The 13,978-nt window shown below is 46.2% G+C and overlaps 1 protein-coding gene across 1 annotated transcript; it reads left to right on the top strand.

The window, feature by feature from the left end:
• Positions 1 to 5,436: 5,436 nt before the first annotated feature.
• Positions 5,437 to 9,538, top strand: LOC135520554 (uncharacterized). The gene is made up of 5 exons (XM_064946191.1): positions 5,437 to 5,545; positions 6,385 to 6,429; positions 7,874 to 8,149; positions 8,263 to 8,538; positions 9,035 to 9,538. Exons 1-5 carry the CDS (start codon positions 5,494 to 5,496, stop codon positions 9,124 to 9,126), a joined length of 741 nt encoding a protein of 246 aa, XP_064802263.1. The 5' UTR covers positions 5,437 to 5,493; the 3' UTR covers positions 9,127 to 9,538.
• The last annotated feature ends 4,440 nt before the right edge of the window (positions 9,539 to 13,978 follow it).

Here is a 13,978-nt window from a genome sequence, read left to right as displayed (position 1 = left end):
CCCGGACTACTGGGCACAGCAGGGTAACTAGATTACAGTGACGGTAACCTCATCCCCGGGCTACTGCACACAGCAGGGGAACTAGATTACAGTGACGGTAACCTCATCTCGGGCTACTGGGCACAGCAGGGGAACGAGATTACAGTGACGGTAACCTCATCCCCGGGCTACTGGGCACAGCAGGGGAACTAGATTACAGTGACGGTAACCTCGTCCCCGGGCTACTGCACACAGCAGTGGAACTAGATTACAGTGACGGTAACCTTGTCCCCGGGCTACTGGGCACAGCAGGGTAACTAGATTACAGTGACGGTAACCTCGTCCCGGGCTACTGCACACAGCAGGGGAACTAGATTACAGTGACGGTAACCTCATCCCCGGTCTACTGGGCACAGCAGGATAACTAGATTACAGTGACGGTAACCTCATCCCCGGGCTTCTGGGCACAGCAGGGTAACTATATTACAGTGACGGTAACCTCATCCCTGGGCTACTGGGCACAGCAGGGTAACTAGATTACAGTGACGGTAACCTCGACCCCGGGCTACTGGGCACAGCAGGGTAACTAGATTACAGTGACGGTAACCTCGTCCTCGGGCTACTGGGCACAGCAGGGGAACTTTATTACAGTGAAGGTAACCTCATCCCCGGGCTACTGCACACAGCAAGGGAACTAGATTACATTGACGGTAACCTCGTCCCCATGCTACTGTACACAGCAGTGGAACTAGATTACAGTGACGGTAACCTCATCCCCGGGCTACTGTACACAACAGGGAACTAGATTACAGTGACGGTAACCTCGTCCCCAGGCTACTGGGCACAGCAGGGGAACTAGATTACAGTGACGGTAACCTCATCCCCGGACTACTGGGCACAGCAGGGGAACTCGATTACAGTGACAGTAACCTCGTCCCCATGCTACTGCACACAGTAGGGGAACGAGATTACAGTGACGGTAACCTCATCCCCGGGCTACTGCACACAGCAGGGGAACTAGATTACAGTGACGGTAACCTCATCCCGGGCTACTGGGCACAGCAGGGGAACGAGATTACAGTGACGGTAACCTCTTCCCCGGGCTACTGGGCACAGCAGGGGAACTAGATTACAGTGACGGTAACCTCATCCCCGGTCTACTGGGCACAGCAGGATAACTAGATTACAGTGACGGTAACCTCGTCCCCGGGCTACTGGGCACAGCAGGGTAACTAGTTTACAGTGACGGTAACCTCGTCCTCGGGCTACTGGGCACAGCAGGGGAACTATATTACAGTGAAGGTAACCTCATCCCCGGGCTACTGCACACAGCAAGGGAACTAGATTACATTGACGGTAACCTCGTCCCCATGCTACTGCACACAGCAGGGGAACGAGATTACAGTGACGGTAACCTCATCCCGGACTACTGGGCACAGCAGGGTAACTAGATTACAGTGACGGTAACCTCATCCCGGGCTACTGGGCACAGCAGGGGAACGAGATTACAGTGACGGTAACCTCATCCCGGGCTACTGCACACAGCAGGGGAACTAGATTACAGTGACGGTAACCTTGTCCCGGGCTACTGGGCACAGCAGGGTAACTAGATTACAGTGACGGTAACCTCGTCCCCGGGCTATTGCACACAGCAGGGGAACTAGATTACAGTGACGGTAACCTCATCCCCGGGCTACTGGGCACAGCAGGGTAACTAGATTACAGTGACGGTAACCTCGTCCCGGGCTACTGGGCACAGCAGGGTAACTATGTTACAGTGACGGTAACCTCATCCCCGGTCTACTGGGCACAGCAGGATAACTAGATTACAGTGACGGTAACCTCATCCCCGGGCTACTGGGCACAGCAGGGTAACTATATTACAGTGACTGTAACCTCATCCCTGGGCTACTGGGCACAGCAGGGTAACTAGATTACAGTGACGGTAACCTCGACCCCGGGCTACTGGGCACAGCAGGGTAACTAGATTACAGTGACGGTAACCTCGTCCTCGGGCTACTGGGCACAGCAGGGGAACTATATTACAGTGAAGGTAACCTCATCCCCGGGCTACTGCACACAGCAAGGGAACTAGATTACATTGACGGTAACCTCATCCCCATGCTACTGTACACAGCAGTGGAACTAGATTACAGTGACGGTAACCTCATCCCCGGGCTACTGTACACAATAGGGAACTAGATTACAGTGACGGTAACCTCGTCCCCAGGCTACTGGGCACAGCAGGGGAACTAGATTACAGTGACGGTAACCTCATCCCCGGACTACTGGGCACAGCAGGGGAACTCGATTACAGTGACAGTAACCTCGTCCCCTTGCTACTGCACACAGCAGGGGAACTAGATTACAGTGACGGTAACCTCATCCCCGGACTACTGGGCACAGCAGGGTAACTAGATTACAGTGACGGTAACCTCATCCCTGGGCTACTGGGCACAGCAGGGGAACGAGATTACAGTGACGGTAACCTCATCCCCGGGGCTACTGCACCCAGCAGGGGAACTAGATTACAGTGACGGTAACCTCATCCCGGGCTACTGGGCACAGCAGGGGAACGAGATTACAGTGACGGTAACTTCATCCCCGGGCTACTGGGCACAGCAGGGGAACTAGATTACAGTGACGGTAACCTCGTCCCCGGGCTACTGCACACAGCAGTGGAACTAGATTACAGTGACGGTAACCTTGTCCCCGGGCTACTGGGCACAGCAGGGTAACTAGATTACAGTGACGGTAACCTCGTCCCCGGGCTACTGCACACAGCAGGGGAACTAGATTACAGTGACGGTAACCTCGTCCCCGGGCTACTGCACACAGCAGGGGAACTAGATTACAGTGATGGTAACCTCGTCCCCAGGCTACTGGGCACAGCAGGAGAACTAGATTACAGTGACGGTAACCTCATCCCCGGGCTACTGGGCACAGCAGGGTAACTATATTACAGTGACGGTAACCTCATCCCCGGTCTACTGGGCACAGCAGGGTAACTAGATTACAGTGACGGTAACCTCGTCCCCGGGCTACTGGGCACAGCAGGGTAACTAGTTTACAGTGACGGTAACCTCGTCCTCGGGCTACTGGGCACAGCAGGGGAACTATATTACAGTGAAGGTAACCTCATCCCCGGGCTACTGCACACAGCAAGGGAACTAGATTACATTGACGGTAACCTCGTCCCCATGCTACTGCACACAGCAGGGAAACGAGATTACAGTGACGGTAACCTCGTCCCCGGGCTACTGCACACAGCAGGGGAACTAGATTACAGTGATGGTAACCTCGTCCCCAGGCTACTGGGCACAGCAGGGGAACTAGATTACAGTGACGGTAACCTCATCCCCGGGCTACTGGGCACAGCAGGGGAACTAGATTACAGTGACGTTAACCTCGTCCCCGGACTACTGGGCACAGCAGGGTAACTAGATTACAGTGACGGTAACCTCATCCCCGGACTACTGGGCACAGCAGGGGAACTCGATTACAGTGACAGTAACCTCATCCCCATGCTACTGCACACAGCATGGGAACTAGATTACAGTGACGGTAACCTCATCCCCGGGCTACTGGGCACAGCAGGGTAGCTAGATTACAGTGACTGTAACCTCATCCCCGGGCTACTGGGCACAGCAGGGGAACGAGATTACAGTGACGGTAACGTCATCCCCGGGCTACTGCACACAGCAGGGGAACTAGATTACAGTGACGGTAACCTCATCACCGGGCTACTGGGCACAGCAGGGGAACGAGATTACAGTGACGGTAACCTCATCCCCGGGCTACTGGGCACAGCAGGGGAACGAGATTACAGTGACGGTAACCTCATCCAAGGGCTACTGGGCACAGCAGGGGAATAAGATTACAGTGACGGTATCTCATCCCCGGGCTACTGGGCACAGCAGGGTAACTAGATTACAGTGACGGTAACCTCGTCCCCGGGCTACTGGGCACAGCAGGGTAACTATATTACAGTGACGGTAACCTCATCCCCGGGCTACTGCACACAGCAATGGAACTAGATTACATTGACGGTAACCTCGTCCCCATGCTACTGCACTCAGCAGGGGAACGAGATTACAGTGACGGTAACCTCATCCCCGGCCTACTGCACACAACAGGGAACTAGATTACAGTGACGGTAACCTCGTCCCCAGGCTACTGGGCACAGCAGGGGAACTAGATTACAGTGACGGTAACCTCATCCCCGGGCTACTGGGCACAGCAGGGGAACTAGATTACAGTGACGGTAACCTCGTCCCCGGACTACTGGGCACAGCAGGGTAACTAGATTACAGTGACGGTAACCTCATCCCCGGACTACTGGGCACAGCAGGGGAACTCGATTACAGTGACAGTAACCTCGTCCCCATGCTACTGCACACAGCATGGGAACTAGATTACAGTGACGGTAACCTCATCCCCGGGCTACTGGGCACAGCAGGGTAACTAGATTACAGTGACGGTAACCTCATCCCCGGGCTACTGCACACAGCAGGGGAACTAGATTACAGTGATGGTAACCTCATCCCCGGGCTACTGGGCACAGCAGGGTAACTAGATTACAGTGACGGTAACCTCGTCCCCGGGCTACTGGGCACAGCAGGGTAACTATATTACAGTGACGGTAACCTCATCCCCGGGCTACTGGGCACAGCAGGGTAACTAGATTACAGTGACGGTAACCTCGTCCTCGGGCTACTGGGCACAGCAGGGGAACTATATTACAGTGAAGGTAACCTCATCCCCGGGCTACTGCACACAGCAAGGGAACTAGATTACATTGACGGTAACCTCTTCCCCATGCTACTGCACACAGCAGGGGAACGAGATTACAGTGACGGTAACCTCATCCCCGGGCTACTGCACACAGCAGGGGAACTAGATTACAGTGACGGTAACGTCCACTCAGTTTTGTCACTGACGACCACAGTATTGCCAAGAAGTCAGGGAACTTGATCAGTAAAGAACTCCAGTGACCCAGTTAACCAGGCTGGATATCATACACAAACCACAGGGGTTGACTACAGGGTAGTGTGTAGGCTTTTGTTCCAGCCCAACTCTAACACACATGATTCAATATAATCAACTATTGTTGGTCGTCAACTGAAACATTCTGCTTTGGGGCAACAGGACATTTTGGAATCAGCAGTAGTCATGAAGGACAAAGGAAGGCATTTTACACAAGTCTGAACTCTGCCAATACTTACTACTGTACACACTATCATTTAAACCAGCCTACTCTTTGAGTAAGGTAAGGAAATAAAAACAAAAATGTTTTAGCAACCTGGAATCTCTACTCAAGGTTTCTTAGCACAAGATGGCTGAGACGTGACTAAAGAATGTTTGAATAAATCCCAATTTTGTGACTCAAATGTTGAAATCCAAGACATTACACTATGTCAACAACACAATACTTCCTGTTCTAATGAAGGTCTAAAGGTGTCCACATATTTTGGGTGGCCACAGAGAGTGGTAGAAGACTCGGGGGGTAATACTATGGCATTCTATTTGAAGACTTTCTACACTGTGTTGGTACTGACACTGACAGGTAAGGGGTCTCTCTCTCTCTCACACACACACACACGCACGCACACGCACGCACGCACACACACACACACACACACACACACACACACACACACACACACACACACATATATATATATATATACAAATGACTGAATCATTCAGTCAATTAATTCCATAACGGATAAGCCGGCAAATGTCGATTTGACACAAAAATAAGAATAAAGTAATTCACACACAAAGTCACAATTTCAGTGTGATCATTGTACAACATATAGGGCAAATTGTTAGCCACTCACATGAGTCAAACAACATTATTCAGATACAGCTCATCAAGTTGTATGATGCCCTTAAAGTGGCAGTCAGCAGCTGCTACACCATTTTTGGACTTGAATGTAAATGAATGAATGATATGTACCCATTGATTCTTGAAGAATATAACTTAAAAATGCTTCATGAGCTTAGTTCAGCTGTCGTTCCCAGTCAGAACCCCCAAAATAAGCTTGTTTTAATCCAATGTTAAAAAAAAAAGCAAATGCTAACAAACTGTATAGCCTCACAACATTGTCACAACTATAATTTTGATATATTGGATTATCAGGCCTTACATCCATAGCTCTGTCTATGAATTTGAGTGGTTTGATATCTCCAGCCCTGTCCCTCTGATTTTTACCGATCCAGGGGTGGGGCTTCAGCTTTGTTATTGTTTTTACTGCTGATTGCCGCTTTAATGAAGTCTCCATCTTTCCGCGTCCTCTCTGTCTCTGTCTCTCTCTCTCTCTCTCTCTCTCTCTCTCTCTCTCTCTCTCTCTCTCTCTCTCTCTCTCTCTCTCTCTCTCTCTCTCTCATATATATCTCCAGGAGGCCTTGATCCTACCAGTGTCTCAGCAGCATCTCCTAATCCTAGTGAGTATCAAACTATCTGAAACCATCAAAGACTACCTTTAATATCTTACCATTACCACCAAAGGAATTATGTTAACTCACAATTATATAGAGACACATTTTACTATATGTTTAGTATCATAGTGTTTGGCATTGTGTTTGTTATTTTGTTATAATATTGCGACATGGGCTTGGGTCGGGTGAGAGATGGATACAAGACGACCTTCACCTGTACCTCCAACTGCATCCCAGGATGCACCTACACCTGGCTGCTGAAGGGGCGCACTTTCAATGGGAGTGAGTTTACCTGGACCCGAGAAGGTCTGAATCGCATTGTGGAGCTGCAGCGTACTGCGGTCAACACAGGGAGTGTGAGCTCAAAGAGCATAACCACAATCTTGGCCGTGCACGTGCGCCATAGTGCACAAATTGATTTTGTCCCCCCACACTGAACACAATCACGACACGCAGGTTGAAGTATCAAAACGAACTCTGAACCAATTATATTAATTTGGTGACAGGTCGAAAAGCATTAAACATTTATGTCAATTTAGCTAGCTAACTTGGAGTTGCTAGCTAATTTGCCCTATTTAGCTAGCTTGCTTTTTCCAGCTAATTTGTCCTGGGATATAAATGTTGAGTTGTTATTTTACCTGAAATGCACAAGGTCCTCTACAATTAATACACACATAAAATTATCAACTGAATCATTTCTAGTCATCTCTCCACCTTCCAGGCTTTTTCCTCTTTGGTCTTTAAATGGCGATTGGCATCTAACTTTATTTACCACAATGACCGACCGAACTCAGTTCATATTGTCACAGGCCGGCTCATAGCCTGTGGCAACAATGAGGGGACACGAACAGGTATAGGCCAGTCAAAAAGGTTCTTTATTATAAACCAAAACTATTAACTTTAAAGAAAAAGGAATGAGGTGTGAAAGTATCATAATGTAGTGTGTATGTGAAGTGCAGGGATGCATGAATCTGTGTGTGTGAATTTGACTGAGTGAAAACTAAGTAAAACTACAAAGGAACAAACAAAACAGGATCATACCTGGAGGAGCAGAGAGAGACAAGAGTGGTTAGTGAAGCAGTTTAAATACCCTGAGCCCAGGTGGCTCCCAATCACAAAAGACCCTCCTCTGCCTTCAGGAGGAACCGCCCCTGCAATGCAGAGGAGGGGCCGTGACAATATGGAAAACCAGCTTTCTGCTTGGATTGAATTTTAATTTTACCTTTATTTAACTAGGCAAGTCAGTTAAGAACAAATTCTTATTTTCAATGACGGCCTAGGAACAGTGGGTTAACTGCCTGTTCAGGGGCAGCTCAGGTTTTTGAACTTGCAGCCTTCCGGTTACTAGTCCACCACTCTAACCACTAGGCTACCCTGCCGTATGCCTCAGATTCCTAACCCTAACCGTCCCACCAATCACACCTCTGGATCTCCCTTCTGTGTGTTCCAGGCTCAGTGTCCGTGAGGCCCAGCCCACAGCTCTCTCTCCCCATCCTCAACCAGTCCTTCAGCCTGAACTGTAACGGCTCCTTCACAGGCCTGCCAGTGCTTTGGTACAAAGACGGCCAGGTTGTAGCTCCAGACGCCAGGATAAACCTGTTGGAACACAACACCTCCCTCCACTTCAACTCCCTGCTGTCATCTGATGGTGGCTTCTATCAGTGCGAGGTGACCATGGTAAACATGGCTGAAAGCAAGGTCATAAGCTTGGGCTACCTGCTAAATTGTGAGTATAAGATGTAACGCCTACGCTTCATTTGAGAGAATCAGTGAATATGGGTGATCCTGTCCAATTTTCCTTCAACAAAATGTACATTTTCTTCCTTTGCTGACTGACAGTTGATCATTGGAGTGTTAGTATCAGTGGCCCTGACACAGTGTTGCCTGGGAGGGAATACACCTTTACCTGCCAGGTGAACTGCACTGTCGACCTGGACTGCTCCATCCGCTGGCCATTGAGGGGGGGTATCCTTACTAGCGCCTACTTCTCCGTGAGGAAGAATATCCTGAAATGGATCCCGTCGGTACCTGGTACGGTCCAGAACTTCACCTGTGTGGTGGAAAACACAGCAGCTGGACGCTCTGCAGAGGCCACCAAGACAGTGAAGGTCACAGGTAGTCACTCCCGTTTTAATGTTGATCAAATTAAGCTTCACTGCAGAATCAATTCTTGCAATGGCAGTTTTGTGATTGTTTGAGGGTTCTTTAGATTGTAAAGAAATGACTCTCTAGACAAACCCAGGATGGAGACTGATTACTCTTTGGCAGATTTAATGGTGAACTGACCACATTCATTCAGCCATGCATAAAGGTAGATAGTAATTGATTATCACAATTCCAACAAACTGATTCACCATACTGTAAAACTACACTACACTTCACCTTATATAATAATATCCCTCATAAAATATTCCTACACTATTATCACCAAGTTATCTTGATACAAAATGTATTAACTCATGCTTAAACCCAGTTGTAGGTACTGTTAAATCTAAATATTTAAATCTAAATGCTTTGTTTTTTAACCTAGCTAGAATACCTGCGTACTACGTGGTAAAATACTCATCTCCAAAATCCCAGACTGAAGTCATGTTATTGTTCCCTCATGCAGGACCCACAGTATCAGGATCTGAAACAGTGAGGCTGAGTGGAGTTTTAGGACTGGTCCTCTGTATGGGACTGCTGTTCCTCCTGGATCCCTAGGAGGGGCGCTATAAGACTGCAGACGATGGGAAGGACAGAGGAGAACATTGAATGAGTTCAGGTTCACCTTCAGAATGAATAATAAAACAGGAACGTTTTGAAACTCTTAATCCTGTCCAATAAGAATGCTAATTTCTCAGAGTAAGAATATAAGGATATAAGAATGCTAATTTCTCAGAGTAAGAATATAAGGATATAAGAATGTTTCCTCTGTTGTGGGATAATGATAGTTGAGTCATTGGAAGTTTCCAGTGAATTGTGTTTATCATCCACATGCAGTGGGTAACGATGAGAAAATAACATATTGATGTTATCTATGTAATATTTTCTTATTTGCAATACGTACTGTATTATTATTATCTTTGTTGTTGTTGAGATGATAAAATAAACTCCAAATCAGTGTGGTAATAGATAGCTGTCTCTGTATGGAGTTGTCAACTTTGGTCTTTGATTGGCGTAGCCAGCATACCTCCAGATCCACTGCCAGACATACCAGCAGAGTACACTGTACTGTCCCTCCCCTCACTAGGGAGCAGAGACAACCCTGCTGTCTTCAAGGAAAAGTCCTATGAAAAGCTGGTGTTATAATCACACTATCTTCACACCATAACATCACTTGTTTATGTGAGAGTGATATTATGAGACAAGCCTGACCTACATACACAGAATTTGTTTCATAACATGATAGTATACTGTAGGCTGTCAGTGTGTAGGCTTATATAGCTAATGTAGCCTACTTATTGCAAAGGCTAACCTGATGTACAAGTTGTACAACTCTTTACGCCAGTCCTAGCACCATGTCCAACACAATCGCACACATTCAAATGTATTTGCTGGCAAATCCATTTCTGTGTGATAAGGTCATTTCAATCTCAATCTCGCTGCCCCTTATCCCAAAAAGGATAACATAGACTGAATAGGTGAATCCAGGTGAAAGCTATGGTTCCTTTTTGATGTAACTTGCTATATCCACTTCAATCAGTGTAGATGAAGGGGGGGCAGGTTAAAGGAGGATGTTTAAGCCTTCAGACAATTAAGACATGGATTGTGTATGTGTGCCATTCAGAGGGTGAATGGACAAGAGAAAATATTTAAATGCCGGGGTACAGGGACACCTACTAACGGGGTACGGTAGTAGGTGCCAGACGCATCGGTATGAGTGTGTCAAGAACTGCAACGCTGCTGGGTTTTTCGTGCTCAACAGTTTCCTGTGTGTATCAAGAATAGTACCCACCTAAAGGACATCATGACAACTTGACACAACTGTGGGAAGCATTGGAGTCAACATGGGCCTGTGGAATGCTTTCGATACCTTGTAGAGTCCATGCCCCGACGATTTGAGACTGTTCTGAGGGCAAAACTGGGTGCTACTCAATATTAGGAAGGATGATTATGATTTCCATGGGACAATTTCACTGTAACCTACCTCTTCTACATGTGTAGAGTAGACAGGGTAGACAGGGAAGATGTAAGAAGGCAGGGGATGCTTATGGGGGGGAACACAAGAGAAGGAAGTGTGCGACATTAAAAAGTGCACTTACACCACCAAAAGGAATGTACACTAATATCAGACATGGGAACTGTTCTGATGTTGTGTAAATATATAACAGGGAATGCAATACTTGTTACATGAGCAGGCAGAACATTCAGGCTCGGAATAGAGATTAGTACAATATCCCACTGTTCAACTCAGCTCTCATGTTTTGATGGTGTTATGATAGGGTGCTTGTTCACTCTCTCAGGGCTCTATGTTGACCTCTTACCCTCAACCTGAGAGCTTTGTAATACAGCATGTGGGTACTTATGATGGTTTCATAGAATAGCTGAGTGTCTTTCGCATGACCAGTTTGTTCCTCTATTCATGCTCCTTGGTTGAACAGTGAGATAATGACAGGCAGCATAACATTTCCTCCACTGTTCATAAATCAAACCTGATCTGGCATAGACTCACATAGGTGTGCCCAGGTGTTCCCTGATTGGAACCTGCCCCCACAATTCTACAGGTGTTGACATGGGAGAAGTGAAAGGCATGTGTTTTGCCTTGTTGCACAAACACTGCCAGGAATAACAGAGGGAGATTTCTCAATATTTGAGAAAGTTGTGAAATGGGGATGTAAATTATGTACTGTATGATGTTACAATATCACAGACACAATATATATATATATATATATATATATATATATATATATATAATCTAGGCAAGTCAGTTAAGAACAAATTCTTCAATGACGGCCTAGGAACAGTGGGTTAGCTGCCTTGTTCAGGGGCAGAGCGACAGATTTGTACCTTGTCAGCTTGGGGATTCGATCTTGTAACCTTTCAGTTACCAGTCCAACGCTCTTACCTCTAGGCTACCTGCCACCCCAATATGGTACTTGATGTACAGTATGTACAGTTCTATTCTGTACTTACTGACTACATTATAAACATTTAACACATTTTGTTGTCATGGTGTTTTGCAAAGAGACTTTAGCTCTGTTCCAAACCAGTAAAGCTGTAGTCAGAAAATATAGACTTTAACTACACACAATTAAATAGTATAGAAGTAATACTATTTATATATATTTTTATGTCTATTTGATCGGTGAAAATATTTGTAATGATTCTTTACTACAATGCCATTGCCACAATAAGGCTACCTACTGTATCAAAGTGTGAAGGAGACAGACAGGAGGGATGAAAGGGAGATAGGTGACTCGGAGATCACACATATTCTCTGTCACCATTGTCAATCAGATTACCCTAATTGGTCATTCACACAATGCCACCAAGGAAAATGTTTGTAGAAAGAAAACTACAAAATGTGGAACAGCTTTTGTAGTTTGACAAGAATGAGTACTATATGATGGACACTGGCATAAAAAGATACATTAGCTTGTTACCTGAGGTATTTGGGTAGGGGGCTGGACCCCAAAATACTAATATAAAAGAGTAGGAGCACTCATTGACCACCTAAACACAATGTGGGAGATAAGAGGAAGAGTCCCACATGTTCTTTTACTGGCTTTGATACAAGGTAACATGTCTTATTTTTCAATAATACAAGTAACTCAGGGAGGTAAGTTTCAGTTTCATTTACTGTGAAGAAGATGGAGAAATTAAAGTGTAAAATAGAGACATTTACAGTAAAATGGGAATTTAGAAATCACAACTTGTTCTAAAGTGGATACAGTTTTATACTAGATAGTTTGTGAAAACTTTTTTTGATTGAGTACCTGTTTATTGTATTTGTATTATATCATTACCAAATAAATTACAAAGTTGTATTTACCAGGTAGACTCTAACAAATGGCCCCAAAATATTGCATGTTAAAGACTAGTAACCTCAAGTTCATATTTGATTGTGATAATATGACTTCAAAATTACTAGAAACTGTGAATTAAACTCATGTCTGTCTTAATCAGCAACTGTTTAGCTGGAAGAGGAACAAAAGTGGGTACACCCTGTTGTGTTCAAGGACCAGGATTGTTGACCACTGGATGCTAAAGACCCATCTTTCCACTCTTCTCCAGGTGTGCTGAGCTTCAGCTTCCAGTCACTCAGTTGCAAAGCGGCAGATGGACTGTGGGGGACCCTCAGATCCTGACCTGGTCGGGGCCCAGCAGGCCATGTTCCCAAGCCACAATGGCAGGGCATCGGTGGACATCAGCATGGGGACTCTGACCCTGACCTCCATCACGGTGGTCTACTCAGGGGTCTATGTGGTCCAGAGCACCAGCCCTCAGCTCACAGCTACCTCAACCCTCACTGTGATAGGTGAATCAGAGACATCAGCCCAGCTCATTGTTAAAATTAGATTAGTCAACTACTGAAGGCCCTGTGGGTCTATACTGCAACTACTGTTGAGATAACCTAGCTTCCACCATGACTTGAAGTGTAATACAACAATTCTGCCAGTCTAGAAATACTGGTTCAGTTTGAGTGTGCACCTGTGTGTGTTCGGAAAGTATATAGAATGCTTGACTTTTTCCACATTTTGTTACGTTACAGTCTTATACTAAATTGTATTACATAGTTTTTGTTCATCAATCTACACACAATACACCATAATGACAAAGCAAAAACTTTTGCAAATGTATTAAAAATAAAAAACTGAAATATGACAATTCAGACCCTTTACTCAGTACTTTTTTGAAGCACCACTGGCAGCGATTACAGCCTCCATTGTTCTTGGGGATGGCTTTACAAGCTTGGCACACCTGTATTTGTGGAGTTTCTCCCATTCTTCTCTGCAGATCCTCTCAAGCGCTGACAGGTTGGATCGGGAACAATGCTTGGCATTCAGGCCAAAGAATTCAACCTTGGTTGTCCTTCTGGAAGGTTCTCCCATCTCCACAGAAGAACTCTGAAGCTCTGTCAGAGTGATCATTGGGTTCTTGGTTACCTCCATGACCAAGGCACTTCTCCCCCAATTGCTCAGTTTGGCTTGACAGCCAGCTCTAGGATGAGTCTTGGTGTTTCCAAACTTCTTCCATTTAAGAATGAAGGAGGCTCTGTGTTCTTGGGGATCTTCAGTGCTGCAAACATTTTTTGGTACCCTTCACCAGATCTATCTTGGCGCTCTACGGACAATTCCTTCGACCTGACTTGGTTTTTACTCTGACATGCACTGTCAACTGTTGGACCTTATAGCGAGATGTGTGTCCAATCAATTGAATTTACCACAGGTGGACTCCAATCAAGTTGTAGAAACAGCTCAACGATGATCAATGGAAACAGGATGCACCTGAGCTCAATTTTCTCTCCTCATGGCGCCAACAGAGATGGTCGCCTCACTTTGAGTTCCTAGGCAAACTATGTAGTATTTAGTTTTTTTAATGTATTATTTCTTACATTTTTACCCCAGGA

The sequence above is a fragment of the Oncorhynchus masou genome, chromosome 29, assembly GCF_036934945.1.
Source record: "Oncorhynchus masou masou isolate Uvic2021 chromosome 29, UVic_Omas_1.1, whole genome shotgun sequence".
Lineage (NCBI taxonomy): Eukaryota > Metazoa > Chordata > Actinopteri > Salmoniformes > Salmonidae > Oncorhynchus > Oncorhynchus masou.
This window is presented reverse-complemented; position numbering and strand designations above follow the sequence as displayed.